Here is a 16613-nt window from a genome sequence, read left to right as displayed (position 1 = left end):
TTCATCATTTGCCAAGTATTCTGCAGCTGTGTGGAGGTTTTGGAGTTTCACATAAAATACTTTTTTGTTGTATCAGTACTGAAATTTAAGTTAAAAAAAATGTTGCTTTAGGTAAGAAGAGAATTAAAATCTTTCTGAAGAACTGTCGTTAGGATTCTTTCTTTAAAAACCCAATAGGTAATGAGTGATTAACCATCTGAGATAGTTGGAGTTTTTTCAGCCCAATGTTGATGAGTACTGTAGGATTTTGTACAGCTGCTCAACCAACTCAGTCACTGTGAGTCTCGAGCACAATAATAAACAGCAGAATCTTCAGTCTTCAGACTGTTCATCTGCAGATACAGCTGCTCTCTGCTGTTGTCTCTGGAGATGGTGAACCGGCCTTGAACTGACTGAGAGTAGAATTTGCTACTACCACCACCATTGATAGCTGCAATCCACTCCAGTCCTTTTCCAGGAGCCTGTCTGACCCAGGCCATAGCATAGCTACTGAATGTGAATCCAGATGTTGTACAGGTCAGTTTGTGGGATTCTCCAGGTTTTTTAACCGCTGGTTCAGATTCTGTCAGAGTCTGACCATCAACACCTGTCAAGATGAAAAAGGAAAATAATCAGTTGCTTTAAGCTAGTAACTTTTTAACAACAACTTCAACTCAAGATCTGTGAATATTTTCACCTGCCCAGCAGACAGTTAAAAGCAGCAGTCCTGTCCTATAGTCCATCATGTTAAACTGTGTGTCCTATGTTCTCTGTCATCCTCTCTGCAGTCAGATAAGTAGAGGTGTAAGACATCAAGGTTTTGCATTGACTCCTCCTCACAGCAAGCAGAGAACTGAATTGAAATTTTTAAAATATGCAATACTCTTTTACTTTGCATAAAACAAAAGTCGCAGTAGAAACTAAACAATATGTAATTTTCTTTGCAGTTGGATCAGTGAAGTTGGAAGTCAACCAAGTTTTGAATTGACTCGTCCTCACATGGAGGATAGAATTTGGCCTTTTGTTTGTTGTGCAAAACAAAATGTAATAATTTCAACACAAGCTAAATTAATTTTGAATTAGACAATCTACATTTGAAACTTCTACTGAATCAGAATTGTCTTCACAAGTTGAATTTTGTGTTTGAAGTTTGAGTTGCAACCATCTCGTGTTGTTGGATATTAGAGTATCACTCAACAAATACATATTTTTAACACACTCACAACTGAATTATCAAGACACAAAATCCTAACTTTGCTAAAACATGAGATGAATCTCACCTCAGATAACTAAAATGATTTTCATGAACATGAACAAAAACCAATGGCTGGCTACAAGAAAGGACATCTAAAATCTGATGAACCATTTTTAAAAATGGTGAACATTAATCTACAATATGCAGAGGACAAAGACATCAAACAACCTGTTTTAATTTATAATCATTAATAATAGTGCAGAGGAGCAAGAAAGAAGTAACACTGTTGTTAGTTGTTTATAACTTTATCTTATTTTAATACCACAGCTTATTTAACTTATTTACAGTTTGCTAATATTTTGATCTACTGAGGTCACCTGTAATGTTTGCATCTATACTGGAGACAGATCGTACCAAAGACTGTGAAAGTGTTTAGTAAAGCTCTTGTATTCTCACGAGTAAAAGGAGAAAATGTTACATTTCTTGTCCTGTTCAGTCCTTCTTCTCATTGTTAGTCCAGACTGACAAAAGTAATTTATGTGGAGCCACAAACTAAAACTAAAATTGACATAAAGAAACTTTTATGTTTCATTTCATGTTAGATGAAGAGCTTTTAAAGTGTAGTTGTCCACTGAAATAATGCTGCAACAAATTCACCACTTGAAATATAAATACCACAAGTCAGGAGGAGAGGACACTTTTTGATAAATGCCTCCACTGTATTATTTAATATTATTATAATTATGTATCATGTTATATATGTTTTGCTTTTGTCATGGTTAAATGTGTTCAAAGACTCTTTCCCTTTACTGTGAACTGGTGTTGAAATCATTAGTGGTCTGAGGGCTCCTCCTCTGGTGGCTTCATGTTACAAGTGTTCAGGCACTGAGGGGTTTTTGTTCAGGTCTGCTGATGGTTTGTGTTATTGTGGGTCTCTGGCACAGTAATACACAGCAGTGTCTTCAGGCTGCACATTCTGTCCGTTTAGAGTCACTCTGTAGCTGGAAGAGTCTAAGTCGATACTGAACTTGTTCTTTAGTGAATCTTTGTAGTATCAACCTCCAGTATATCTACTTCCAATCCACTCCAGTTCTCTCCCTGCAGGTTGTCTGATCCAATGTGTGTAATAGCCACTAACAGAATAAGAGACCTGACAGGTGATGGTCAGACGTTGACCTGGCTGCACAGTCACTGAGGCTGGCTGTGTCAACTGTTCACACTTCACACCTGTGGAGGAAAACATGTTGAGTATTGAATCAGTGTAATTACAGTGAACAGTCAGCGTGCTGTGATCATACTGTCAGTGTCTCTGCGTCAGTGAGACTCACAGGATCCAGCAGCAGCAGCAGCAGCAGAGCTACAGAGAACATGGTTGGTATTGAAGGTGATCTGATGGGAGCTTCTCTTCTTCTGCTGCAACTGACAGCATGATATCAAGTGTTTATAGCAGACTGTGAGGACGTTCACTTTGCATAAAGAAGGATACTGACTGGCTATAAAAGAATGATGGACTATTATGTCACAAGTAATCAAAATCCTGATTTGTGTCATGACCACTTATACTATTATAAGCAAGGGAATTTATTTGGATATGAATATGTATGAGAGTGGAATTGATCTTCACATTTAACTCTCAACAAGATAGAAAATAAGTATATTTCCCAAAATATCTAATTATTCCTTTAAGGTGACTGTAGGCTGGTTTTGTATCTTGGTGTTATTTTTGTTTAACTGAAACAAATTTTTGCACATCCAAAATATGTTGCTCTTTGTTTGTGTGTATTGTATGTTTGGTGTCATTGACATTCTGCTCTCACTGCCATCATATTTCGGGTCTCCTGCTGCCCCCTGTAGGTGTTTTAGGTTTTTGTAAAGCCTCTCTGCTTAATTTAACCAGTGTGTGTCTCTGGCACAGTAATACACAGCAGAGGCCTCTAGCTTTAAGTTGGATAATCTCAGATGGACCATGCTGTTGCTATCATCTCTGCTGATTTCTACACGTCCTCTCACACTCGTAGCATATGTGTTACTACTAGCAGTGGACCAGCCGACCCCTATCCATTCTAGTGCTTTTCCTGCAGGTTGTCTGATCCAGTGCATAGTACAGCAGGTAAATGTGAAGCCAGATCCCCTGCAGGAGAGACTGAGAGTCTCACCAGGCTTTTTCACTACTGAACTGGAAGGAATGGTCTCCATACTCTGACCTGTACAACCTGATGAGATGAAAGGAGAGATGAACTACAGAAGAAAGTGAGACAAACAGTCATCTGGGAAGACCATCAGTTGATGTTGTCTGATAAAAGATAAAACAACAAGAAGCAGGAGAACTCACAGGACAGAGCGAGAGCAACCAGCAGAAGAGTGAGTGTGTTCATCATCCTGAGGCTGGAGATGTGACCTCTGATGCTCCATACAAACAACAAGACCAGTCAGCAGGACAGAAGTACACTGCACACACTGAAGATTCGCATCAGAGTATCATAGGGAGGGAGTGGCTCACTTACTGGAAGTCTTATATAGTTTAAGTTTTTTATTATTTTTTTAATATGACTGTCCTTCCATGTGGAATATAATATGACATCCAGCAACAGGAGTACTTATGTATTTTTATTTTTTGTTTTGTTGTGGTATAGACCCAAAAATAGAAAGAAAGACTGTTTGTATGGTACATGTTAAATTGAACTCAAGTATCAGTGATATATATAGAAAATTTGTGGTTGGGTTACTTGGTTGCTGGGTATTTGTGCAGGTCTGTTGGTGGTTTTGTATCACTGTGGAGTTTACACGTACGCAGTAATAAACAGCTGTGTCCTCAGGCTGCAGATCACATTCTGTCCTGTTAATGTCACTGAACTAGTAGAAGTGTGTGTGTAATAGAGGAACTTGTTCTTCAGAGCATTATTTTGGCAAAAATCACCTCCTCCTCACCGATGGAAAATCCAATCCATTGGTTTTCCTTCAGGCTGTCTGATCCAACCTGTTGCATAGCTGTTATCAGTCAGAGAATAACCAGAGACCAGTCAGGAGGACATACACTGCACATGTGACACCTACAAATGTATGGACACAATGGTTAGGTTTGGATCATTATTTTATGTATATTTTGCTGTGAAAAAGGCCAATTTTAAATATGTTTTATTTGAGTTTAAACTTTGTTTTGTGAAGTGTGCTTTTCTGTTCTGCCACAAGAGGGAGGAGTCAACAGAGCGAGCGCTAGTTGTACGCTGCGTAAGGCCTCCGTTCCTCAAACAGAGAACAGCCTGCTGAACGAACACAACTAACGTCTCCTGTCTCTGCTTCCCTGTATTAAACAGGTTAGTAATGTGTGTAAACCTGTCACAACTTATCCCTAAGGACTTTTTAAGCCTCTCTGAGGCTTGGACCAAGTTTAAGGTGAAAATTGTGTGTTAGAAACTGGAAGTCAAATAGAGCTTCACTGGCTCTATGTAAATGGTGACAAAATGGCGGTCTTACTATCAGTGTATTTATTTGTTTCTTCTGTATCTCCCGTACATCTTCCTTAAACAGCTGCTTAGTTAAGGGTTTAGTGTAAAATTTAATGAAGTGAATGCTATAGGTTTGCATGCAGTGAGCATCGTGGTTAATGTATAGTTATTTAAATGTTATCAGTTGCTCATTCTGGCCGATACACGCTGTTATTGTTGTAAAATGGTTAAATGTAATATGTTAGTATTTTTGAATGACCAAGGTTGTTTATATAGTGTATATATTATTGTTTGTATTATGCAGAAGTGTTCATGTATGCAGTGGAGTGAAGAAGGCTAAACAAAACAAGCTTAAAACAGTGAAGTTTCTGCTAAAGTATATTTTGCAAGCTGGTTACAGCAGCAGTAAAAGATTGTAAGTTTTAGTACACAGATTTTACAGCAATATTTGGTAACTTAATTATCACTGGTAAATGTAACAACAGATTGGTGTGTAGAAGTTATACATTGCTATTATAGCCTTAACCGGTGACAGTTCATCATTGCTGGGTTGTTAATGGATGAAGTGTTAAATTTGTTATGCGGAGATTATTGTGAACCAGAGACTTATGAGTCAAGTCTAAGGGAGAGAAAAAGAGATGAAATTTGCTAAATAAAAACAGAGAACAGTCTGCTGAACGAACACAACTAACATCTCCTGTCTTTGTTTCCCTGTATTAAACAGGACACGTCATCTGACTACAGGTAACTCATGCCTGAGGCCTGTAACACACACACTGAAGATTTTCATCAGAGTATCATGGGGAGGGAGTGGCTCATTTACTGGAAGTCTGTTATAGTTTAAGTTAAGTTTGCTTTTTTTTCAATATAACTTGTGCTTCCTCTTACAATATAATATCCAGAGACATGAGCACTTATTTATTTATACTTCTTGAAGTTTTGTTATAGACCCAAAAATAGAAAGAAAGACTGTTTGTATGGTACATGTTAAATTGAACTCAAGTATCAGTGATATATATAGAAAATTTGTGGTTGGGTTACTTGGTTGCTGGGAATTTGTGCAAGTCTGTTGGTGGTTTTGTATCACTGTGGAGTTTATACGCACGCAATAATAAACAGCTGTGTCCTCAGGCTGCAGATCACATTCTGTCCTGTTAATGTCACTGAACTAGTAGAAGTGTGTGTGTGATAGAGGAACTTGTTCTTCAGAGCATTATTTTGGCAAAAATCACCTCCTCCTCACCGATGTATAATCCAGTCAATTGGTTTTCCTTCAGGCTGTCTGATCCAACCTGAAGCTGAGCTGATGTGAGCTCTTCTGTCCTCTCACTGACACACACACACACACACACACACACACACTTCACTTCCTTATGAGTCACATATATTTGCATATCGTTGAATAATTGATTACATTTTATTTAAATAGGTTTCACTGATGATGAAAAGATCAGCATTTCTCCTCAAATCAAGATTGAAGTAGAAAAGAAATTATTGAATCAAATAACTGAATTGTTATTGGCATTGTCATGAAGAATATGAATATTGACTCTGATATGTCCATTCATGGTGTAATTTTAAAAACTTACCAAAAGCTTATAAGGATACTTAACTCAGGTCAATGTAGTGCAAACTTTTAAAGCTACTTGTAATTGATGAGTTTTGTTGTAATTTATTTATTTTTTTTTTTTTACAGTATCTCTGTATATCTATTTAATTATTGCAGTGAAGTTACAGTGGAAATACTCAAGTTGTTTGTTTTGGTTGGATGGTGATTTGGAGTTTTAATTGTTTTCAGTTTTTGCAGATGTGTGAAGCCACAGACATGTAGCCCAGAGAAACTTGGAGCCTCTAAACATATGCTCAGGAATTTAAACCTGTGTGACAATATGCATAAAAGTATTTGGTTTTCGTAAAAATAAAATTATATTAGTGTAAAACTATCTTTAGTGGGGTGTTTGCAAAGTAAGTTGACAATTTTGACAGTTTAACGTTGTTGCTGAAGTAGTTTGAAACTTCATTCATGGTAAACTCCACAACCTTTGTTGTACTCAGTGAGTATTGTATAGTATTGTATACATAAAGAAACTTTTATGTTTCATTTCTTGTTAGATGAAGAGCTTTTAAAGTGTAGTTGTCAGTTGAAATAATAACTTTTATCTATTTCTTGTTACTTCTATTTATCACTTTGAGGTGAAAGGTTAGTCTTTCTTTTTTCTCGAGTTTTCAGACTGAATATGTACTTAAACATGATACATGGTTAATTTAGTGAACTTGTGAATGGTGCAATGATTTTGTTTGACATGACATTTAAAATAATTTACCTTCTATCAATGTATTAATGTAGACAAAATAAGTTTATTCTAATACTGAGTGTTTCAAGGATAAGATACAATAATTTAATCTGTGTAATAATCGATGAAAACATTTACAAAATGTTTTGAAAATATGTCTTTGGTGACTCTACTGTGAACTGTGAATTAAAAATAGTCTGACAAGATATTTATATCTACTTTTAATTTAAAATTACTGTATTTGTTTCTTTACTTGTATACTTAAATTCATCATTTGCCAACAGAAAGTGAAGCGACAACAAAATCATGTAACATTATGAGTTTTCTCCAGCTGTGTGGAGGTTTGGAGTTTCACATAAAATACTTTTATTGGTTTCAATGTTGCAGATGTTTGAAGCTACAGACATTCAGTGAAACTTGGAGTCTCTAGAGAGACACTGAAATTCAAACACTAAGACACTAAAAATAGTTAGTTGCTTTAGGTAAGAAGATAATTAAAACTTTTAAACTTAAACTAAACTACTTTTAAAACCCAATTAAACTATCACTGGTTCCAAAAAGATCTTTTGGTGTGAAGGAAATTTCTTTCATCATTGTCGTCTTCTTGAACTACTTGAACTGAGGACATTAATCATGTGAGGTAATGGGAGACTAATGGATCCTCCTGTATGTGAACATTGCTGGGAAAACTGTTATATCCAGTTAATCCTTATGTTCCCTCTTAAGTTTGGATTTTCTTTTCTTTTCCTTTTTTTTTTTTAATTGTTTACTTTTTACTTTTCCTTAGTTACCCAAAATATTCACTTAAGTGCCAACATGACAGTGAACACAGAAAAGCAGAAGACGCATTGTTGAAAGATATATTTAAAGGACTAGTTTTCTTTGTTTGATCTACTTTATTATTTATTTATGTTTTATTGGCTTTGGATATTTTGAAAACTCATCATGTTATTAATCCTTGTTTATTTACTTGTCTAAATTATCAGAATGTTCCACACAAATACCTAATATCTCATTTTCATGATTCAGCACCTTATTAAAGTGTGAACTGTGAAATGAAATGCATTTTGTACATGAAAAAGCATGAACGTGTACTTCATCAAAAAATTAATCATGCAAAGTAGTTTATCAGCCCAGAGATGATGAGTATGATTTTGCACAGCTGCTCAACCAACTCCAGTCACTGTGAGTCTCGAGCACAATAATAAACAGCAGAATCTTCAGTCTTCAGACTGTTCATCTGCAGATACAGCTGCTGTCTGCTGTTGTCTCTGGAGATGGTGAACCGGCCTTGAACTGACTGAGAATAGTATTTGCTACTACCACTGCCACTGATATAAGCAATCCACTCCAGTCCTTTTCCAGGAGCCTGTCTGACCCAGTTCATGCTGTAGCCACTGAATGTGAATCCAGATGTTGTACAGGTCAGTTTGTGGGATTCTCCAGGCTTTTTAACTGCTGGTTCAGATTCTGTCAGAGTCTGACCATCAACACCTGTCAAGACAGAAAAAAGAAAATAATCAGTTGCTTTAAGCTGGTAACTTTTTAACAAAAAGTTCAACTCTAGATCAGTGAAAATTTTCACCTGCCCAGCAGATAGTTAAAAGCAGCAGTCCTGTCCTATAGTCCATCATGTTAAACTGTGTGTCCACTGTTCTCTGTCATCCTCTCTGCAGTCAGATAAGTAGAGGTGTAAGACATCAAGGTTTTGCATTGACTCCTCCTCACAGGGAGGAAACAACTAGACTGGACTTGGCCAGCATTTTGGTTGGCTGTTAAAATTACAATATAAACTGTATTTGTGCTTCCAGCCAAATGCGTTATGATTCATGCATGATGTCTTTTGAAATCAGACTTTTGATCTGAAAATAAAAGTAATAATAATTAGAAGCACATAGATAACAGAAAAAATGTTGCAAGATTTTGTTGCCAACTCTGAATTATCAGATGCAGGGTTTCCTAAAACACACAGCAAACTGTTCACAACTGTATTATCATCCAAACAAAAATTATTTTCATACTGGTTTTACGGAGGCTCTTATAAATAATCAATATTACAAAAAAATATTCTGTAATATTGATTATTTTCATATCAGTTTTTAAGAAATATTCTACAGTATCTCTGTATATCTATTTAATTATTGCAGTGAAGTTACAGTGGAAATAATCAAATTGTTTGTTCTAGTTGGTGGTTTGAAGTTTTAAATGTTTTCAGTTTTTGCAGATGTTTGAAGCCACAGACATGTAGCCCAGAGATACTTGGAGCCTCTAAACATATGCTCAGGAATTTAAATCTGTGTGACGATATGCATAAAAGTATTTGGTTTTCTTAAAAATAAAATGTAAAACTGTCGGGTGGGGTGCGGAGTGTTTGCAAAATAAGTTGACAATTTTGACAGTTTAACGTTGTTGCTGAAGTAGTTTGAAACTTCACAAGAAGTTGAAGTTTGTTGAAGGTCCACAACCTTTGTTGTACTCAGTGAGGAATTTAACTTTGATTTCATCTTAAAATCTGCAAACTAAGAAAATATGAGATGATCAGACTATTAACAAGTCAGTCTCAGGTTAAACATTTAGACATTATTGTTTGTAGTTCAGTGATCATCTTATCTTTAGAATGGTTTTCATTAAGGGTGTAAAACACATCAAATCTTTTTGGTCCAAAAACCTGCATGGATCGTAAACTTTGGGAGGCAGAAATCTTCATTTAAGCTATTTCATAATAATGAAGACAGTTCTGTTTATTAATATGATTTATACATCATAGTGATATACTTCTCTTTTTAGAAATATTTTCTATCTTAGAAAATGGATCATTGAGGCTGAACAAAATATCACGTGATTCTCAAAAAGATGAGCGAGAGAAGAGGATTTATATAATTTTCTTGAACTACTTCAACTAAGGACATTAATCACATTAAATAGTTCAGGTTTTTCAACCCAGTGAAGATGAGTATTGTAGGATTTTGTACAGCTGCTCAATCAACTCAGTCACTGTGAGTCTCGAGCACAATAATAAACAGCAGAATATTCAGTCTTCAGACTGTTCATCTGCAGATACAGCTGCTGTCTGCTGTTGTCTCTGGAGATGGTGAACCGGCCTTGAACTGACTGAGAGTAGTATGTGTCACTACCACCACTACTGATAGCTGCAATTCACTCCAGTCCTTTTCCAGGAGCCTGTCTGATCCAGGCCATAGTATAGCTGCTGAATGACAATCCAGAGGTTGTACAGGTCAGTTTGTGGGATTCTCCAGGTTTTTTAACTGCTGGTTCAGATTCCGTCAGAGTCTGACCTTCAACACCTGTCAAGACAGCAAAGAAAACAACCACAAGCAGATCATTTATAACGTCAATGAAAACATCAAATCAAGATGAGTGACAATCTTCACCTGTCCAGCAGTTAAAAACAGCAGTCCTGTCCTATAGTCCATCATGTTAAACTGTGTGTCCACTGTTCTCTGTCATCCTCTCTGCAGTCAGATAAGTAGAGGTGGAAGACATCAAAGTTTTGCATTGACTCCTCCTCAAAGTGAGTACATAAATAGATATCTGTTGGCATTTAGTTTTTCAGTTTAGTTATTGGAAGCCAGATGTTCATTTTGTATCTATCTAAGCTGTTATGTTTAAGGCTTGTCTGACATATTTTAATTAAATTTGTCTGCAATGCTTGGTAAATTTCTATCAGGAAAGCAGAAATTGTGCATGTCACCCCCTGTCGGTATATTCTATATTCAGCACATTTATCCAACACCACACTCGTTCCTGCAGCCCCCACAAACCTCCTCTCTCTACCATCCAGGACCAAGCTGCTCCAATCTTAGTGCCACTTTGCTCCTTTATTGTGTTTTTGTTGTATAGGTACTTTAAATTGTCATATAAAGTGTCTTTGAGTATCTTGAAAAGTGGTCTATTCATAAAATGTATGTTTTTTTTAAATAAATGAATACATATGTCTTTATTCCTTCTTTACTTTTTGTTTCATACAAAGTGTCATATAATCATGTATATTACAAATTAATTCATTATACAGTCAAATTAGAACATCAGACTTCCATATAAAATGAGTTACACCCTGTGTATTTGGAGTTTGAGGCCACACGTACTGAGAGAAAGACAAAGGAAGAAAATCTGCTAAGTGGACTAATTTATATCAGCATTTAATTATATGTTCTTGTTCATGCATTAATACTTTCAGGACATCACTTCTTCTTCATATTGGATTATGGAATCAACATTTAATACATTTTATGGATTTTTTTGCAATACATTCAAACACAGTGTTAGTAGAGAACAGACATTAATATGTTTTAAATCAATGTTCTTTTGATAGACACTGGTTAGAAGAAATTTGGTTATGAATGAAAACAAAAAAAACCAAAACATTAAAATCAGCAATTCAGGACAATTGTTATTATTGCTATTAAGACCAATGAATGTTCCAAGTCATTGAGGTAAATAGAGGAAGTAGTTTTTGTATGAGTCTCCTATTACTGTCTCTCACTGTGTCTCTGGCACAGTAATACACTGCTGTGTCCTCAGTCTTCAGGCTGTTCATCTGTAGATAGAGTTTACTGCTGGAGTCATCTCTGGAGATGATGAATCTACCCTGGACTGACTGGGAGTAATGGATAGGAGTACTAGCTGTGCTTATATAAGCAATCCACTCCAGTCCTCTTCCAGGAGCCTGTCTGACCCAGACCATCCTATAGCTACTGAATGTGAATCCAGAGGTTGTACAGGTCAATCTGTGGGATTCTCCAGGCTTTTTAACCACTGGTTCTGATTCTGTCAGAGTCTGACCATCAACACCTGTCAAGACAAAAAGCAAAGTCAAGTGAAATTGGCTGGTAAAACAAATAAAAACTATGTGATATAGATAGAAGATCAGTGAAAATACTCACCTGCCCAGCAGATAGTTAAAAGCAGCAGTCCTGCTCTATAGACCATCATGTTAAACTGTGTGTCCACTGTTCTCTGTCATCCTCTCTGCCATCATACAGTATAAGTAGTGGTAGAAACAAGTTTTGCATTGACTCCTCCTCACACAGGGAGGACATCTCACTTATTGTTGGTGAATGTACAGGAGGATTTGATTTGTGTAAAATGTCAATAACACAATCGATTTTAACAAGTAACAGATATACTATTCCAGCCCTTTGAGTGCCTTCTCTAAATGCAGTGCTGACACATTTGTAAAACAAAGAGAACAAACTTCATAGTAGAAGCCATTCATCCACTGAATTCTACCACACATTACTGCTGAGAGATCAATCATATGACATAATTTTTTGCTCAAACATCCCAGAATGTGTCTCTTACTGGAGGATTAGTTTTTCTTGACACTTAACATCAACAATGAAAATGGATCTTTTGTACTGTAGATGTTTATTCATACATGGACAACAATTTTAACAATTAGATTATTGTCTGTGGCTTTTTATGAGGACATGATCACTGTGACATTTTAAATTCTACTTTATTGCTGTTTTTTAAAGTTTATTTATTGTTTTTCCTCTGGATCAGCTTTTATGAATGTAATGCAGGGATTGGTTCATTGATTCATTAAAAAACAAAACAAAAAATAAAACCATAAACATGTACTTCATTATCAGGATCCATCAGCTTAGTAGAAATGAATAGATTTTGTACAACTACTCAACCAACTCCAGTCGCTGATACTCAAATCAATTGATATAGTTGTGGTCTATCAGCCCAGTAAGGATGAATGCTGCAGGATTTTGTACAGTTGCCCAACTCCAGTCACTGTGGATCTCAAGCAAAGTAATAAACAGCATAATCTTCAGTCTTCAGACTGTTCATCTGCAGATACAGCTGCTGTCTAATGTCGTCTCTGGAAATGGTGAACTGACCTTGAATTGAATAGTATTTGCTACTACCACCACTACTACTGATAGTTGCAACCCTCTCCGGTATCTTTCCAGCCTGTCTGATCCAGCACATCCAGATGCTGCTGAGTGAGAATCCAGAGGTTGTACAGGTCAATCTGTGGGCTCCAGGCACCTGTTAAGACAAAAAAGAATAGCCTAACATGCTTTGAGTTGATACAAATGAAAATATGTCAGATCAAGATCAATGAAAATCTTCACCTGCCCAGTAGATAGTTAAAAGTAGCAGTCCTGTCCTATAGTCCATCATGTTAAACTGTGTGTCCACTGTTCTCTGTCATCCTCTCTGCAGTCAGGCAAGTAGAGGTAGAAGACATTAAACTTTGATTCCAGTTATTGTTTGGTAAAGCTCAACAACTTTGACTATACAGGAGTCTGTGGAGTTGATACCTTTTCCTCCATCATGTGTCAGTATAATTTGTGAAATGGATTTTACAAAATCAGCATTCAAATGCTGGCCCATCAATATTAGTGTAAGTAGAGTCTGCAATTGAATAGCTTCTTCTGGTTGTGATCAATAAAGTTACCCAGGTGTTTAATGGTGATATGATAAAATCATTTTCATCATATTTAAAATGTAACAGAGCAAAGTTAATGTTCATGTATGTGGAGGTTTCTCCAGGAGACCTTTCTACAAAATTTAACTGTAAAACCATTTGCATTAAATGATGGATTTCTGACATGCTTACTGAATTTAGGAGAACATGTGGCCCCTTGGACGGTACATGCACTACCATGTTCTTCATGAAACAGGATGTTTTGACATTTTGTGTTCTTTTTAGTGCAAATAAATGCTGTAAAAAGTGGTTTGAAATTCTATCTTCAGTTATTTATTGATTACAATCAGTTACAAGACATACTGAGTCAAAAAGGTAAAGAGGAAAGATTTTAAAATCAATCAGTGATATACAGCGTGTTTTTCAGCTTTAGACTATTTTAAAAATGGGAAAATGGGGATTTTTTTTTTAAAGAAATCCAGCACCAGTAGGTGTGTTTGTGTGAATTTAGACCAGTCAAATTACATATTATTTCTATAATATTTCTATATTATTTCTATAATATTAATATCAGTGTGTGCGCCTTTTGGATTGTTTGTCAGTTATTGTTGTTTGTCTTTGTAAGAGTCTGAACTCTAAACTGATGACCACATTTTGCTGCTCTTCCCTTCTCATAACTGCTGAGAGAGCGAGAGAGGTTTCTATTTTCCATCAAAGCAACAACATTAATCATATGAGACAGGTGGAGTCTATCAGCCCAGTAAGGAGGAGTACTGTAAGATTTTGTACAGCTGCTAATTCAGCTTCACTCACTGTGAGTGTCGAGCACAATAATAAACAGCAGAATCATCAGTCTTCAGACTGTTCATCTGCAGATACACCTGCTTTCTGTTATTGTCTCTGGAGATGGTGCACAGATCTTTAACTGACTGAGAGTAGTAGATGTAGCTACTGGTATCACTGATAGTAGCAACCCACTCCAGTCATTTTCCAGCAGCCTGTTTGATCCAAGCATTCCAGTAATGAGCATTAAGCCCTGAATATGTGCAGGTCAGTCTGTGAGATTCTCCAGGCCTTTTAACCACTGATTCAGACTCAGTCAGTGTTTGACCCTCAGCACCTACAGAAATGTAAACAGATCATTGGTTATTACAATCACATTGTCTTTATGTGTGTGTGTGTGTGTGCTAAGGTGCACTGTCATACTGGTGTTCATGTCATTATATATCTGATCTCCTGTTGCCCCCTGCAGGTGTTTGTAAAAACAAAAAGTTGGATGTTTTTGTAAAGGGCCCCAGCTTACTTAAACCAGTGTGTGTTTTCTTTTGCACAGTAATACACATCAGAGTCTTCTGGCTTTAAGTTAGACAGTCTCAGATGAACCATGCTGTTGCTATCATCTCTGCTGATTTCTACACGTCCACTCAAACTGCTAGCATAAGTGTTTTTACTGGCAGCGGAAAAAACAATTCCTATCATTTCCAATGCTTTTCCTGCAGGTTGTCTGATCCAGAGCATAACACAGCAGCTAAATGTGAAGCCAGATCCCCTGCAGGAGAGACTGAGAGTCTCTCCAGGCTTTTTCACCACTGAACTGGAAGGAATGGACTCCATACTCTGACCTGTACAACCTGATGAGATGAAAGGAGAGATGAACCACAGAAGAAAGTGAGACAAACAGTCATCTGGGAAGTTTTCTGGTATCACTGACTGACCATCAATTGATGTTGTCTGATAAAAGATAAAACAACAAGAGGCAGGAGAACTCACAGGACAGAGAGAGAGTAACCAGCAGAAGAGTGAGTGTGTTCATCATCCTGAGGCTGGAGATGTGACCTCTGATGCTCCACAAGAACAACAAGACCAGTCAGCAGGACAGAAGTACACTGCACACACTGAAGATTTGCATCAGAGTATCATGGGGAGGGAGTGGCTCATTCATTGGCACTCTGTTATAGTTTAATTTGATTGTATAATTCTGTTCATTTTTTTCACTGATTGCCCATCAATGTGGGATACAATATCACATCCAACAACTAGAAAAAAAGATAAAGTGAATTTCTTAGCTTCAATATTTGTGAGTTACAAAACGTTCAACAAATCAGCTGAATTCATTCATTTTCATCCATGTCTGACAAATCTATCTCTCTATGTTTGTCACTTGCATGAAAAAACAAAACAAAACACTTTATTACAGATGAAAGTACATTATTGTAATGCTTGAATATTGCACTCATTGTTCACAACCAGAGTCCTCCACCAGGAAGACAAAACAAAAAGCTTGGAGGCCTGCAACGTGAGAGCAGTGGGATGCTGATGGATAGGGAGTGACGGGAATATCAACAGACAGCAGGATGATAAGCAACGTGCGATCATTGGACTATTGCCTGTACTGTGGGGGAAACTGAACAATGCATCATCTTATCAGCAACGCCGGAGTGAGAGACCTTTAATGAAAGTGAAGTCTACTCCCAGAAGTGAAAAGCTGCCATACATTTTTTATTCATCACTGCGGCTTCACGTCAGATACTGACCTGTCTCATCGTCCTGGTGCTGCTTGTCGCTCTGGGACTGTGTTCAGAGCTGCAGGTCCAGGTCTCTCGATTTCAAGCAGGGAGATGAGACATCTTTTTCTTTTTCACCTGCCCAGAAGATCATTAAAAGCAGCAATCCTGTCATCCACCCCATCATCAACAAAAAGACAAACACCTGAAATAGTTTCTATAGTTAATATCATTACTCAAAATCTCAACTTTGACAAAAAATAAGAGATATGATACGCTGTTTACCATCTGAAAGAATGTCTACAATGCAATTTTCATACTGTACATGCATATAACCTGAAATCAATGACTGATTGGAAATCTAAAAATTGAATATATATATTTTTAAATAGTCATTTCTTAATAATAGAGTAACATAAAGTTACATAATTGGATAAAATTAGAAATATCTAAGAGATGAAATGAGAAGTATTAAAAAACATACAATAAATGACAGTTTGGGGAAGATGTGAAACTCGCTGGTTGAGATCAGGCAGCTGAGGGGTGAGTAGAGCAAAGGCTCAGTCATTCTTATGACAAGGTGAGATTTTGGAACCACTAGTAGGAACCAACATGAAGATCTGAAGCAATGATCAGGTTTGTATTGTAGGAAAAACAAACAGCTGCCAGCAGCAGTATCAGAACTACAGAGAACTTGATATTGAAGCTGATCTTCTTTCCTAATTCTGGTAATTTTAATTGCATTGTAATAAAGCAGACTGAAGGTGAAGGCTTCAAGTTTTTTTTACA

General features: G+C 36.7%; 1 gene segment (V, D, J or C); it reads right to left on the bottom strand.

Moving 5' to 3' along the window:
- Positions 1-8094: 8094 nt before the first annotated feature.
- Positions 8095-13108, bottom strand: LOC122966507. The segment is given in 2 exon segments: positions 8095-8408; positions 13025-13108. Coding segments are annotated over 2 exon segments (363 nt in total).
- Positions 13109-16613: the final 3505 nt, after the last annotated feature.

Source organism: Thunnus albacares, chromosome 17 (assembly GCF_914725855.1).
Source record: "Thunnus albacares chromosome 17, fThuAlb1.1, whole genome shotgun sequence".
NCBI classification, from domain to species: domain Eukaryota; kingdom Metazoa; phylum Chordata; class Actinopteri; order Scombriformes; family Scombridae; genus Thunnus; species Thunnus albacares.
The sequence above is the reverse complement of the archived record's forward strand: the minus strand, read 5'-3'. Positions and strand labels throughout refer to the sequence as shown.